Raw genomic sequence first — 15,296 nt, 5'->3', positions numbered from 1 at the left:
CTCAGCCGGGAACACCCCGAAGCCCTGGAGGGGGGTGGGAGGGGAAGCCCCCCCCAGGTGCCCGTCCCGGGCCGTCCCTCTGGGCAGGGGGGTTGTGGGGAGGTGAGGCGGGGTGGGGGGTGGGCCTCAGGGGGTGAGGAGCTGCTGGACCAGCTTCTGTAACTGATCTCGCTGTTCGTAGATGTAGACCTCCGTCTCCCAGAGGGCGTTCACCAGGACCGTGTCACTGACCTCGTCTAGCATGATGTCTGTGCCCAGCTGGGGGTTCAGTCTGTGTGGGTAAGGGAGGAGGTCACTGGGGGGGGGCAGCACGGGGGGTGGGGAGAGCTTCGGGAACCTGTGTCCATTAAGTGTCGTTCCCCCTCCCACCCGGGGCAGGGGCCCGATGCCCCGGGGTGCCCAGGAGGGTGAAAGGCCAGAGCAGGGGGAGAGAGGGGCCCAAAGTACCTGAAGTAGTGGATGTCGACCATCTCGCACCACGCTCGGGCCCGGTCCACTGCCCTTCCGTCGGGATCTGTGCACTGGCAGGAGAGGGCCTGGGTGAGTCCTCCCCCCTGGGAGCACCTAGCACCCCCGGAGCCCAGGGAGGCTGCCTCAGACTCTCCCGTCACGAGGGGCTTGGGTGGGGGGAGCTCCCAGGCAGCCAGAGGCATCTGTCTTGCCCAGGTCAGGGGCACACCCCTCCCCCCACACGGACCCGCACTCACACAGTCCACCACCATCTTGCCCAACTCCCTGGCTCCAAAGACGGTGCGGGCCAGTTCCCAGGGGTTGCTGGGGCGGAAGACGTCCACGCAACTCACTGGCACCTGGGGGGCCTTCCCAGTGCCCAGGGAGACCACCAACGAGAGCTTCTTCACCTTGTGACCTTGGCCCTGGGGGAGACGGGGACAGGGATGGGCTCAGCCTGGAGAAATGAGGGGCCCACAGAGGCAGCGTCTACTAGGACAAGGGCCGCCCCCCTGCTCCGGTGCACCCCACTCCCAGCTCTCACCCCCATGGCGGGGCTCCCCAAGGCCCAGGGCTCACCCACAATCCCCCATGGCGGGGCTCCCCAAGGCCCAGGGCTCACCCACAATCCACAATCCCCCTCAACTGGGCCAGCCATCAGCCCCTCCCTGAGAGGAACCAGCCAGTGCTCTTACAGAGCAGAGAAGCAGGGCCAAGGTCAGCAGGTCTGACCCCCCATGGTTCTGACCCCTGCCTGGACCCCCGGGTACAGGGAAGGCACCTAACAAATGGGGATGGACTGACTGCTAGGTCCCCTCCTTCCCCCATTCCCCATCCCTTGGCTCTGAGTGGACCCAGCTTCCAGCAGCCCTTCCTTCTCTGGCGCCCAGTGGCCATCCTCCCTGCTTCTTACTGAGGGTGTCCCCTCCACTGACAGCACAAGGGTCCTCGAGCCTCCATCCAAACTGCGGGGGGCTCACCATCTGGCCGGACGGCCTGTGCATCTCCCCTCTCAGAAACTACCCCCTGGCCAGGCCGACCGAGTCTGTCCCTGCTTCCCACAGCAGCCCTTTGGACCCCCAGAGGCAGCGCTCACGCCCTCCTCTCCAGCAGCCACATGGCTGTGCCCTGGTCACCCGGCCCTCCTGGGGGCCCAGAACAGCCTCCAAGACTGGCCCAGGGCAGCAGGGGCCCGTTCACCCTGGGCTGGCCAGGCTGGCCGGGCCAGGGTCTCACCTTGCGGATCATGTCTTGATTATACTCGTGGATCTCGGTCATGGCGTCCAGCGTCGGATTGTTGGCCAGCAGCCCTCCATCCAGGAAGCGCCCGATGGGCCGGAAGTAGGTGGGAGCCGCTCCACTGCTGCGGGCCGCCCTCCACACCAGCTGGTCTGAGGGAGGGAGAGGAGCCCCCCCAGTGAGATCGCCCTCACGAGATCCCGGGGTCAGAGTGTGTGCCTGTGTGTGAGTCTTGGGGAGACCACCCAACTCCAGGCTGAAGGGGACATCAGGCCTGTGGGACAAAGACACCTGGCCCTGGGTCAAAGGTGAAGTCGAGATTGCCATGGAGGGGGCCCTCCGGGCTGGGGCCGCCCACTACCCCTCTGTCCTCCTCTCCCCGGCCAGGCCAGGGGTTCTTGGTTACCTTGGGGCTGGGTGAGCGGTGGTAAGTTGGGGTTCTGTGCAAAACGAGGCTCATTTCTGGTCTCGGGGGCATCGTAATTGCGGAAGAGGTGAAGCTCGGCAGGCTGGCGGTCAGACAGGGTCCCCGTCAACATCACCCTGGGGGCAGGGAGTCACATAGAGCATTCAGTGCGGGCACCGGCCGGACCCCCCGGGAAGACCCCCCCCCCCCAGCACCCGCTGGAAGATCCCTCGCCGTGGGAGCGGATCAGGCAGCAGCGCGCCAACCACACCATGTGGTGCTGGGCGAGGACTCGTTTGGATGTAAGGAGTCAGAGGAGGTCAGGGCTGGGACGGGGTTCAGAACGGGAGGGGGGGTATCAGGCCTGGGAGGGGGCTCAGAACGGGGGGATGTCGAGGCTGGCAGAATTCAGTTCTCCAGTCTCCCATGCTCATTTCCATGATGAGAAGCCCTAGGCCTAAAATCAGTCCCTTGCCCAAAGTCTTCTGTCTTTCCAACCGGATCAGAAGCTTCCGGAGGGCGAGCCCTGTGCCCCAGCAAGCTCTGTGTGCCCCCTGGGGTCTCATGTTGCAGGAGAGCTGCCCGGGGCCCACACAGACCCACGTGCTCCCCTTCTCTGGCCCCCGGCCTGTCTGGCTCAAGCTCAGGGCGATGGGTCTGAATTGAACCCAGCCCCCGTGGGGCCCGAGAGACCCCTGAGACAAGAGGGTCCCTATAATTGAGGCATTCCAAAGAAACCAATTTTCCAAAGGGGCACTAAGGGCTCCCAGAAAGGGAGGAGGGAGGAAGGCAGCTTTAAGACCATCTAGCAGGAAGCAGGGCAGGGGCCAAGGTGCCCTCCCCAGGCAGGGGCGGGACTTACTTGGGTCTCTTGATGTCCGTCATCTTGGTGTGCTCCCCAAATTCCCTCTTCAGGAACTCCTCCAGCGGGGCTGACTCGTAAGGCCTGGAGCCGCGGAACACCTCATCCTTCATGCGGAAGTAGAGGCCCCGCATGTAGGCCATGGATTTGCCTAGGACCGAAAGCTGAGGGCGTCAGCAGCCGCCTCTGCCAGGGCTTGGACAGACGGAGGAATTGGCTGGGGGGGGGGGTTACCCCTGGCTTCTTCCATGGGGCCCCAGGGTGGCCACGTGCTGGCTGTGTGACCGTGGGCCGCCCCCTCCTGCTCCATGATTCACTGAGTCGCAGATGGGCTGAGTCTCCCTCTCTCCCCGGAAGCCCCCTCTCCACCCTAGTGCCCAGCGTGCTCCCCTGGCACAGGGGGGGCTCCCCAAGGCTGTGGGAGGAGCCGTTCCCCGCCCCTCACCGTGCTGGATGGCCAGAGCCAGGATCCCGCCTGTGCTGGTCCCGGCCACCCAGTCAAAGAGGTCCTTGGTGGGGATGCCCGCGGCCTTCTCGATGGCCATGAGCAGCTGGATGAGGACAAGCCCTTTTACACCGCCGCCGTCCAGACACAACAGGTGATCGTGGCTGGAGGGGAGAGGATGGAAATGAGAGGGAGACTGAGGCCCTGGGCTCCTCGGCCCCTCCAGGGGAGCCTTCTCAGCACAAAGCAGGGAGGATGTGGGAAAGGAGGGGCAGGGGGCTTCAGCGGAGAGCCAGGACCAGTCGAAGGATCTGGGTTCAAGCTCTGCCACAGACACTTCCTTTTGTGTGGGCTTGGGCAGTTCACAGCCACTGTGACTGGCTGGGTGAGTACACGAGTGAACCAGTCCTTTCTGGGAATGGGGGGCCCTGGAGGTGAGCCGCCCCCGACCCCAGAGAAGCAGTGAAATGGGAAGGGGGCTGTGGGACAGACATGAATGAGAAGGGCGGCAGCACAGCCTACTGGGCAAGAGAGGAAAACCAAGGGAGCCGGGGGGGGGGGGGGGGGGGACAGGGACCTGACTCAGTCTCCCCTGAGCCTACTGTACCATCCCTGCCCTAGGCATGGCTCTGAGCCTTCTCCCAGAAGCCTCTGGGCCAGGGTCTGGCCACACTGGGAGAGCCGAGGCCTCGATGTCTCCTTCCCCTGCCCTTTTCTCTGCTTTCATGCTAAGGGCCCTTGGGGCCCATTTTATGGATGGGCGCAGGGGAAGCGAGGGCCCGGAGAAGGAGTCTGGGTCGGGCTTCCTGGCTCTGGCTGAGGGGCAGGTAGCTGGGAAGATCCCCATCCTGGGGCAGGGCTGGGAGCACATGCTCAGAGGGGATATGACTCCAGCCTGGGCCTAAGGGGTGCCCCCCGCCAACCTGCTGGCAGCTCTTCAGGGACACTGGGCCAGCAGGCAGGGCCCAGTAGGGTCAGGCTCACTCCCAGATGGCCCTTGGGGCTCCCCCAGTGCTCCCTCTGGCAGATGTGCTGACCTTCCTTCCCTTCCCACCCGGTACATCAGGCACCCGCTTCGGTTTGTGTCCCAGAGGCCCCTTTCTAAGCTCAAGCCCTCCTTGGAGATAAGGAATAACAATTTCTCAGTGCCCTGCATTCTGTGCACCAACCCCAGCATGATCTTCCCAAGATCCATCTTATCTATCGCTCCCCTGCTGAAGAGGCAGCCACGGCTGCCCGCTGTCTCCCCGAGAAAGCCCCATTCCTCCGGCCCTCTCCGTGACTCTGGGCTGGTGTTCACACACGCACTCCCACGGCCCCCACCCATCCCAAGCTCCCATGTGCCCAATGAAGATCATTCCTTCTCCTCTGCCAGGAAATGCCTCCCTAAGCCCCGACTGGCCTGTGCTCCCCCACCTGTGACTGTTCTGTCCCCCTGAGTACAGCTCGGGGTACTGGAGCCCCTGTGTACCCTGTGTGGGGCTGGCCACGGGCCGGAAGGAACAAGGTCAAGAAGGGAGCAGAGCAGGACAGCCCATGCCCGGGCCCCTGGGGATCTCGGGGGGACACAGGGGCACCCACCTCCCCCTCTGCCCCGCTTACGTTCTCCGCTCGTCCCTCATGGAGCTCAGGATGAAGTTGGGTTTCCGGGACCGAGAGAGGTGGACAAAGTCCTGCAGCTCTGGGAGGGTACAAAAGGACAGAAATCAAGGGTCGGCCCCCCAGGGAGGTCATCTATAGACCTCCTGCCCATCTAAGTCACTGTACCCGGGTAAGCCTTAAGCTTCCCATCTGTAAAATGAAGGGACTGGCCTCCACGGACCCTGCGGACACTGGAGCTGAGAATTTGGTGCTCCACGAAAGCGTGAGGGGCGACCCAACTACGCCGGGATCCTCCCCCCCTCCCCTGTTCTTGGGTTCATGGGATTTTGAGCTGTTCATGACCTTAGAAATGCCAAGTCACAGGATTCTAGGTTTAGCCTTGGACGGGACCTAAGAGGCCATTGGGTGCAATCCCCATATTTTACAGATTAGGAAACTGAGGACCAGAGACACACACAGCTAATGAGAATTGAATCAGGATCTGAACCCAAGGCTTTGTGATACCAAGGCTGGGCTCACAATTAGGCCCCCTGGGGGCGGGGATTCTGCCTAGGCCCCCTGGGGAGGAAGCTCAGCATTAGTCCCTGGGATGTGGGGGAAGATTAGGCCTGGACCGTTGGCCTCCCAAGTTTTCCTATTACTTAGGGAGCATGATGTTAGGCAGAAGCTTCCTCATAGCCCAGACCTGGGCTCACTCTGACACTCCTCCTAGGGACCCTCCCATGCCCCAAAGGCTGCTCTAGAGCAGAGTGGCCCTTCCAAAGGGCAGCTGATGCCCAGACCTTGTCCACTCACTGCCCTCTTGGCAGGAGCAGAAAGGCCGGGGTCAAGCCCCAGAGCATTAATAGCCACGGTCGGTACTATTCTATGGACACAAAAAGCAGCATCAGCCGCTAAGCGGGGTTAGCGCCAGCAGCCCCCAGAGCTCAGCAAGCCAGGCCCCTGAGCAGGCCGTCCCCTCCCTCAAGCCCTGCGCCCAGAAGCGCCCTCGGGACAACACGGGAGGCAGCTCGTCCGTGCTCGCCTCCCCGGGAGCAGGCCCAAGGGCCCGGCACCAGAGGGAAGTGAGATCCGGAGCAGAGGGGCTGGGATGAGAGAGGAGGAAGAGGGAAGGAGGGAGGAGGGGAGAGGGGGAAAGGAGGGGCCAGTGACAGCCGAGAGCCCCCAAAACAGGAATTAGAACCTAAGGGGACTTAGATCCGGGCCAAGATTTCATCTTACAGAGCTGAAAACTAAGGCCCAGACGCCTTAAACACTTGTTCAAGGTCACAGGAAGGAGCAGGTCAAATGTCAAACTAGATGCTCTGACTCCAAGTTCAGCAGAATGAAAGGAAGGGGGAGGGGCACATATGTGTGTGTAGGGGAGAGACAGACAGAAATACAGACATAGAGATAGAGACAGAGACAGAAACAGACACAGAGTGACAGAGAGCGAGCGAGACAGGGACAGGAAGAGAGACAAAAAGAGACACAGAGAAAGACGGAAAGAGAGGAAGGGAGGGGGAAAGAGAAGAAAGGGGGGGAGGGTGCGCGTGCTAGAGCTAATCCTGTGACATGATTGGCCGTCCCAGCCTCTCTGTGCCCAGGATGTTACCGTCCATTGCTGGGCCCAGGCCCCTCTGGGGGCAGGGCGGCCATCCAGCCTGGCTTAGTGGCTGCCTGTGAAACCAAGAGACAGAAAGGGGGTGTTGTGTGGGGGCAGTTCTCATCAGGGCTCGGAGGAGGTCCCCGCCTGCAGGCCGGCCCGGCCTCTCACTGGCTACCGCTGGGTCCACCTTGGCCGTGCTTCTGCCCGGGCTCTCAGGAGCTCAGCTCTGGCCTGCCCTTCTCCTGGGCCAGGTCAAATGAACTAAATCCCAGGCTTTCCTTGGACTGAGCTAGAACCTGGGATTTCTCTCAAATGAGCCTGGAACCAGGGATGTCAAAGGGCTTAGAACTGGAAGAGACTAGGGTGACACAGTCCTGGCTCCTCCTTTTATAGAAGAGGAAGGCAAATGGCTGGGAGCTTTGGAAGACGGCCCTCTGACTCCGGGAGCCTGTACTGTCCCAAGATTCCCTGGGTCAGAGCATCCCCAGAAGAAGCTGGGGGGGTGGGGGAGCTCAGCTGTGATTGCCACTGGCCCCAGGGGGCTCTGCTCTGCTGCCTTGGTTTGGGCTCCAGCCCAAACCATCCCACCCAAGGTGCCCCAGCCTCCAAGGAGGCCTTTGCCCTCCTTCGGCCTCCTCTGGTAAGAGTGAAGGAAAAAAGAACCTTGGGGGCTCCAATGCTGCCCCTTCTTGGCCATCTCCCCCAGGACCACCCCAAGGGAAACTTGGCCCTGTGCCTCCAAGGCTGCTCCCTCCATCTAGGCCAAGCCTTTCTAGCTGAGAACCTCCTGCCTTAGGCTGGCTGACTGGAGCCACCTGAAGAAGCTGCAGAGAAGGAAAGAAGAGGAGGGAGGAGGGGCTAAGGCAAGGCCTACCTATCTCCCGCATGGGCATCCGAGGGGGCATCGGTCTGTCCTGGGTGGAGGTGGAGGGCTGGGAGACCTCCAGGGGCGCCCCGGGGGCTGTAAGGTGGTCCGCCCCTATGGTTTTCAGCAGAGCCAAGAGTGAATTCCTGGTGGAAACTGGTCACAGTTCAGAGTGCAGAGGTCAGACAGGTTCAGAAATAGGCAAGTGAGAGGCTCATTCCACACCAAGTGCCTTTCCCAGTGTCCTGACCTCCTGAGTTTGCTGGGGGAAGTGAGAACCAGGGTGACCTGCCCCAGCGGCTCCCCAGACATCATGGGCTGCCTTGGGACTCCCAGGCTGAAGGGTCTGGCCACAGGAGGAACCGCAAGGAGTCTGAGAAAGGCTTGGGGGCCAGCGGCCGAAGCTGGGCAGGGATAGAATGGGCCACTCTCTTTCCCCATTCAGTCTCTGGTAATGTCACCTCTCCCCTCAAGGTGAATGACAGAGCAAAGAGATGACTTGTGGGACCCTCGGGCTCTCTTGTCCTGCGATTCTCAAAGCCCCTGAATCTCACAGCTCCTTCCAGGGTCAAAAGGGTTAATCTAGGTGGGATGGGGTTAATATGTTTGCCCCATTTTACAACGAAGTGGAGACCACATCACAAAAAGGGAGCAATCAATCTCTGTCTGTCTGTCTCACACACACAGACACACACCCCAAGTTCCTACCCCCAGTCACCTCTGGGGCCAAAGTCTCTGTCTCGAACCCGTTTGTCAGAAGAAGGCCTTCTTTTCACTTGGAACCTGACTGTGTAACACATGTGAGTAGGGGGAGTGTGTACAGTACGTGTGACCTTGGGAAGCCCTAAAGGGTCCGGCTATTCTAGAGGGGACAATTCCAATAGGAAAATCCCTGGGAATGGGGGCATGGAAGCGGGATGGGGGGGACAGATTTCCCTCCCTGCCAGGACTCTGGATTGACTCCTTACTCCTGGCTTTCAGGCTGACTGATGGACATCTGTACCTGCTGCCTTGCCCAGAATGGAAGCGCTTGAGAGCAGAGGCTGCCTTGGCTTTCCTGTGTGTCTGGCACTCAGCAGAGCGCCTGGCATATAGAAGGTGCCTAATCAGTGCTTGCCGAGTGAGCGAGGTGCAGGGAGCCCAAAGGGAGGGTCATAGGGAGGAAAACAGACCAGTGGTTGGGGATCCCTACTGCAGTGGATGCTTCCTGGAGATGGTCCAGGCCGTGGTCATGAGTGGCTCTGGGAGCGTCCCCCCTCCCCCTCCCAGGACACAGTCATGGGTGGCGCTGGGAGCATCACCCTCCTTTTCCCCTCGGGGGATGAGCACCCACCTTTGTGGACCCTTGATGCAATCATGGCAGGAGTCTCACCAAGGTCATTGGGAGTATCCACCTCAGCACCAAACACAATGAGGGCCTTGATCATCTCTATGTTGTCTTTCTGTGAGGAAGGGAGAGAAAACAGCAGCTCAGGAATCCCAAGGAGGGCCGGCCTCCTGTGCCCAATCCTAGGCACAGGAGGGGGAATCTCCCCAGCAGGAGGACTGTGGTCTAGAGGGACCTCAAGAACTGTTGGGGAAGGAGGATTTGACTTATTTCCTTCATCCCACAAGAATACTAGGCAGGCACCATGGCTGGAAGTGAGAGGGAGACAGGTTTTGGCTCAGGATGAGGCTCAGTGCTCCCCTTGAGTGCTTTTCCCCAGGAGGCCTTCTCCCGCTCTCCGTGGCTGAAAGCTTCTCTCCCTCCTCAAAGCTTTCCAAGGCATCGGGTCTGCAGCCCTCCTGCGCCTTCCCGCACCCTGCCCCTGCCTGGCATCCCCCACATTTCTGGGCATGCTGGGCCCTCCCCAGTAGACAGGAAGTTCCCTGAGGCAGGGGCAGGGAGGTATAACTCTTGCCTCAGGGCCGGTTTAGACTTGGTGGCCACTGAGGAGCACTCCAACCATGCAAGTCCATGAATCCTTTCTCCTCCCCCACCCCGCACCCGGAGAGCAGTTATGGGGCTCCAGCAGCTCTTCTACTTGGTGCCTTTGAACAACGGACTCCCAGAGAACCCTGGCTTTGAGGTGGCTGGGGCCCTCGGGGCAGAGCACTGGGCCTTGAGACAAGAAAACCCAAGTTCAAACCCTGCCTCAGGGGGGTGACCTTGGTCAAATCACTCTCTCAGCCTCAGTTTCCTCATCTGGAAAATGGAGGTAATAATACCTACACCCCAGGGTTGTGAGGGTCAGATGAATACATGAAAAGCACTTTGTAAATCTTAAAGTGCTTAATAAATGCTGGGGCTTATTATTAACTCTGGGCAAGGATTCCTAGCCCAGTCAGGCCAGTCGAGAGTAAGGGGAAAGAGGATGGGACAGTCACGGACCGAGGATGGAAACCTGGATGACCAAGGGCAAGAGTACGACAGGAGGGTCACGGAGACCCAAGCCATGGCACAATGAGCCAACCCTCGCCATCCATCCCATCCCGGGGCCACCAGGTCACCAAGGTGACCCCAACCACTCGGGCTTCCCCTGGGAATCCAACAGAGATCTGCCATCCGGATCTCTGGTCTGAGGGGACGGCAGTCCCGAGCTCCCGGCCCAGCTCTGCCTCTCTAAGGATGATGTCACTGCAGCCAAATCACTTCCCTTCTGGGCCAGTTCTGTCTTTAAAATGGGAAAGTCCACATGTGCCACTAGCTCAGAGGAGCGCTGTAAGGAGGTGCTCTGCAAACCTGAGCAACGATGACCTTTGCACGCTGTGACCCAGCCTCGGACCTGGTTTGCTGCCCTAGTAGCCAGGCGCCAACTTAGTAGCTAGTTTGTTACCAACCAGCAACTTAGTAGCTAGTCTTTTACAACTTAGTAGCTAGTCTTCTATAACTCAGTAGCTAGTCTTCTGTAACTTAGCGGCTACAACTTAGTCTTCTGTAACTTAGTAGCTAATCTTGGAGAATGGATAAGGCTGAAAAATTGCCACATCCGACCTAGAGCTTAGTTTTTCCCATCTGAGTTTGGCTGGCTCTTGGGACAAGATTTAGAAGTTGTCACTGGCCCAGAGCCTTCCTGGCTTAGTAGGACCCACCACTATTTGTGCTCACTTGGTGTAGCTTCTGAAAACCCGTCATGATGAGGCACTGGAGGATGACTCTGGACTCTGGGCTGAGACAGGTCAGGCCGGTGCTCTAGCCATTACACTACACTGCTTTCCCGTTTCTGTTTCTGTGTGGGCCTCCTCTCCCACTCCAAGGTGTAAGCTTCTTAGGAGCACAGACGTGCTGGGGTCTCCTCCTCTGGGTCTAGCCAAACCCTACCCGAGGCCGACTGCTGATCTTGCTCCCCAGGAAGCCTGGGCCCCCCATTACTCGGCACCTATCAAGGCAAGATGGTTCTTGCCTTGTCACTGAACTCTCCCACACATAGCGTGAGTGTAACCAGGGTAGGGTTGCTGAGGGACCCACAATGGGGAGGGAGGCCGGTCCTAGGGGAAAGGACACAGGGCCGAGCTGGTTTGCTTGTTGGGACTAGGGAACTGGGCTCCAGCCCTGGCTTGTCTGTTAACTAGCAACAGTGATTGACCCCTTGAAGGGACTTGGAAAAGGACTAGGGAGTAGGACCCTCATTTCACCGTATAGCTGAGACATAAGACATATTTCAGGATCTGCTCAAGTAACACCACAGTAACTCAGGTCTGCTGAGCCGACCCCACGACCCCAGTGTCCTCACTGCTGAAGCCCCCTCCCGTGCTAATTCTCTTCCGACAAAGGAAGTTGCTGATGCTTCTGACTGAACTCCTTCTGGCTCCAAAGTGCCCCCTCTGCCACTTACCTTCTCCACCCCTCAGGGTACCAGGCCCTGCAAGCTGCCTTGCCCAGGGGGACCCCAACAACACTCTTATAAGCTGACCCTGAACCTTCTCATGACAATTCTGGGAAGCAGGGGCAGTGCCAGGACGATCTGGCCCACTTTAGGAAGGAAGAACCAGGGAGCCTGAGAGGCTCCGAGTGATTTGCTTGTGACCTCCCGGCGGGGCAGGGCAGAGCTGATTCCAGAGCGCCTTCCTCCTGACAGCGCTCAGTGACTGGCTCAGATGACGGATCACTTGGGGACTGGCTCGGGGGAAAGGCTCGGAGCCTGAGCACTCACCACCATGGCCAGATGCAGCGGCGTGTTGCCGTGCTCCCCGCGGGCCCCCGCGTTGGCGCCGTAGGTCAGCATCACCATGACACAGTCAAAGCGCTCCCGCATCACCGCGACGTGCAAGGCCGTGTCCCCTGAGTTGCTGACGCTGTTCACATCACAGCCCCGGTTCAGCAGCAGCCGAGCCATCTGCAAAGGGAGGGAGGGTGGGGCCTTGGTACCTCAATGGCTTGGACATCTCTGGTCACCAGGGGCAGAAGGACTGCCTGGCTGAAGGCACGACTCCTCCCCCCACCCATGCCCTTATGAGGAGAGCAGCCCCTTCAGAAATAGTGGGTTCCTCCACTTCATGCCCTGCTGCGCAGGTCAAACATCCCCACTCCTTTCCCATCCACCTCTCCCCCCTCCGACCAAGGGACACAGAACTCTACCAGGAGAAAGGGCTGTCTGGGCAATCTCAGGAAAAGAACAGGGCTAAAGCCCAGCAGCCTTGCACGTCTTCTGCCTCCAGACCTGGCCGAGTCCTCTTCCTGCTACCTTAATCAGTCCCTCTAAGCTCGCGTCCTGCTGGGAGTCTTCCGGCTGAACCCACAGTCGAAGCCTCTCCTTGCCTCCCCATCTGACCCTCCGGGCCCACTCACCTCTGCGTTTTTGGCCCAGTGGAGGGGGCTGCCTCCATACCGAGGGTCCTTGCTTTGGATCTGGCTGCTGTCCATGCTGATGATCACCTCAGCACACCTTGGGAGAGAGCGGGCCCCCAAAAGGGGAGGAAGGGGATGGTGAACTGGGACAGGCCCCTGGGTTCTGCAGGATGTCTCTGCTGCTCCGACAGGACCCAAGTGTGACCCCTGTAGTCCTGAGCCAGTGGGAGCAGAGAGTGAACAATGTGTGTATGAGGGGGAGGGGGGGAATTCATGGAAGACACTTTGTAAATGTGACTTTTTCCAAACGTCCATCCCTGCATGCCAGATAATTCTGATTTCTACTGCGTTCTAGGATTATGTACTTTACAGCGAAAGCTTGCAGCCTCAGTGGACAGACAGACAATCACATTTAGGAAGGTGCAATTCTCCAACCTTGCCCAAGGCACATGAATGCCTTGTCCTGAGTCTGGGCCTGTCCCACACCCCTGCCCTCCCCTGCCCTCTTAGCACAACTGAGAGGATGAGATGCCATGCTCAGGCCAGTGGGCATTGATGCTGAAGTCTTCCCAGGCAAAGGGAAAAGGAACAAGCATTTATTAAGCATCTGCTTATGCCAGGTATTGTGCCAAGTACTCTACAAATAGCTCATTTGATCAGTACCACCTTGGAAGATGGGTGTTATTATTATTATCATCCCTATTTACAGATGAGGAAACTGAGGTGGGCAAGGTTATCTTGCCCAGGATCACACAGCTAGACTGGATTTGACCTAGAATCTCCTTGACTCCTAGGCTTTTCCAGCTTAGCTCAAGTCCTACTGCTTCCACCATGTCCTTCCAAGAAGCCTGGTCCATCCTCGCCCACTGTGCCCGCTCTAAGCAGTGGCTCTCTGCGTCCTGTCACTCACTGTTCCCGGCCATTTTTGGTTTAGATCCCACCCTGCTTGCTCCAGAAGCCCGGGGAACCCGAGAGACTGTCTCACCACTCAGGGGCCCATTGCATAGACTGCTAGAATCTCTGACTGAGAGTGGTGCTGTGCAACAATGGGTGAGTCTCTTTCCTTCTCTAGGCCTCAGTTTCCCCCTCTGTAAGATGAGGGCTGGCACATGCCTGCCAGCTCCAAATCCTCTGCCTTCTGAGGCAGCTCATTCCACCCTGGGCATGTCTGTATATGTCCCGCCGCACGTGGCATCAGGCAGGCGTGCTCAATAACAAAGCCTGTTCTAGATCAGAGATGGTGCAGCAGTGTAGTGAGGAGACTGATCAGGATCTGGGCCACTAAGTGTGAATTCCCAGCATCCTAGACTGGATTTGAGAGATGAGGAAATGGAGGCACAGAGGGGAAGGGATCTGCCTGCCCCAGGGCTCACAGGCGTTGGGCCTCAGAGGCCTGATCTGAACTCAGGTGATAGGGCTCTCTAGTCAGTTCTGTGCCCAAGCCCAAGTCCTTCTCCCTCTCTGATATTTCAGTTTCCTCAGTGATCAAAGGAAAAGCGCTTGGGCCCGTCCACCTCTCAGCGCTGTTCTCAGCTGTACGATGCAGATAATCACTCCCAGAGTGACTGGGGGAAAAGCATCATAGAGACCTGAAAGCACAAGGGGAATGGGGGCAGGGACAACTTAGCCCTCTGGCTCTGCCCAGAAGGGGCCTCTGGGCCTGCTGCCATCCTTACCCTTTCTGGCAGAACTTCATGGCCGTGTGGATGGCGTAGCCGTGCTGACCCACAACATTGCAGCAGGCATTACACAGCAGCAGCACGCGGACCATGTCCGGTTTGCCCAGCTGGCAGGCCAGGTGGAGCGGCGTCTGGCCATGGTTGCTGACGTGGTTCAGTCCGGCCGAAGGGTTCTTTCCCAGGAGCTGACGACAACCAAGGATCAGCCAAGGCACAGACGGGGAAGCAAGGGGGTAAAAATCCAAAAACCATCAAGGACTGGAAAAGTCCCCCACAAATCCCACTCTTAGCTCCCCCGCCCCCAGTCTCCAGCTGCCAATCTGTCCATCTTTTTCTAAGGAATAACAAAAAGGCCCCAGAAGGGAGAAAGGATTCAGGGGAGTCAGAGAACGGCAAGTCAAGTCCTGGGCTGGCAATCAAGAAGGCCCAGATTTGAGTTCTGGTGTGACTGTGGGTGAGCGATTCCATCCCTTCTCAACGTCAGTGTCCTCACTAAGAGGGGGATGTTACAGTAGACACATTAGCAGGCAACTCTGTTGTGTGTGTGTGTGTGTGTGTGTTGTGGGGGGAGGTGAATATGTTTTGAGAATGTTAAAGTCCTCAGTAAATGTAAGCATTAGTGGCCTTTCCCCACAATGAGCTGATTCAGGACAGTTCCAATGATCAGAGAGGATTGTGGGAATTGAATGTGGATCACAATACAGCATTTTCACTCTTTGTTTTGTTGTTTGCTTGCATTTAGTTTTCTCTCATTTTTTTCCTTTTTGATTTTTCTTGAGCAGCAAGATAACTGTATAAATATGTACACATATATTGGATTTAACATATATTTTAACATGTTTAATATATATTGGATTACTTGTCATCTAGAGAAGGAGATGGAGGGAAGGAAGGGAAAATTTGAAACAAAAGGTTTTGCAAGGGTCAATATTGAAAAATTATCCGTGCATATGTTTTGAAAATAAAAAGCTTTAATAAAAAAAAAGGAAAAATAAAAAAATGTGAGCATTAATGAAGTAACATTGATTAATCCCTCATTCCCTTCAGGACACTGATTGGAGCACTCCAACTAAAAGCAGCACAGAAGCTAACATTTTGTGCTAAGGAGTTGTGCCGATGGGAGAAAAGCCAGGAGCTAGGGTGGGGGACAGTATCATTGACATAGACTAGAGACAGCCTGGACAGCAGGAGGCCATTGAGGAGGATTTCAGGAGAGTGAGCATAAACTTGTCACAGAGGCCAGAAAGTGGAGGAGTGCTGGGAAATTTCCATTATTTTGGTCTTTGTTGAGAATTTTGACTTTTCTCGACTTGGCTTTTGTGATAATTTCATCCTTTGGAAGACAAAAGAACCAAGAAGAAGAAATTTTCATCTAAATCTAATTCTTACTAT

At 57.8% G+C, this 15,296-nt stretch overlaps 1 protein-coding gene across 11 annotated transcripts in view; it reads right to left on the bottom strand.

Annotated features, from left to right (window-relative positions):
- Positions 1-125: 125 nt before the first annotated feature.
- The window catches only part of PLA2G6 (phospholipase A2 group VI), a 47,215-nt gene continuing 32,044 nt past the window's right edge, over positions 126-15,296 (bottom strand). For 8 of the 11 annotated variants that reach the window (XM_031941032.1, XM_031941036.1, XM_031941031.1 and 5 more), the window contains 14 exons: positions 13,902-14,089; positions 12,226-12,322; positions 11,591-11,773; positions 8,791-8,899; positions 8,461-8,541; positions 7,467-7,613; positions 5,005-5,083; positions 3,403-3,566; positions 2,958-3,108; positions 2,096-2,232; positions 1,687-1,841; positions 708-875; positions 448-521; positions 126-271 (listed from right to left, as the gene is read on the bottom strand). In XM_031941032.1, coding sequence (XP_031796892.1) covers positions 127-271; positions 448-521; positions 708-875; positions 1,687-1,841; positions 2,096-2,232; positions 2,958-3,108; positions 3,403-3,566; positions 5,005-5,083; positions 7,467-7,613; positions 8,461-8,541; positions 8,791-8,899; positions 11,591-11,773; positions 12,226-12,322; positions 13,902-14,089 — 1,878 coding nt within the window. In that variant the 3' untranslated portion in view covers position 126. The remainder of the gene's footprint in view (positions 272-447; positions 522-707; positions 876-1,686; positions 1,842-2,095; positions 2,233-2,957; positions 3,109-3,402; positions 3,567-5,004; positions 5,084-7,466; positions 7,614-8,460; positions 8,542-8,790; positions 8,900-11,590; positions 11,774-12,225; positions 12,323-13,901; positions 14,090-15,296) is intronic. The other 3 variants (XM_031941033.1, XM_031941039.1, XM_031941040.1) reach the window with 3 other exon arrangements.

Source organism: Sarcophilus harrisii, chromosome 5, assembly GCF_902635505.1.
Source record: "Sarcophilus harrisii chromosome 5, mSarHar1.11, whole genome shotgun sequence".
NCBI classification, from domain to species: domain Eukaryota; kingdom Metazoa; phylum Chordata; class Mammalia; order Dasyuromorphia; family Dasyuridae; genus Sarcophilus; species Sarcophilus harrisii.
Note: the sequence above shows the minus strand (reverse complement) of the source record. Positions and strands in the feature narration are given on the sequence as shown.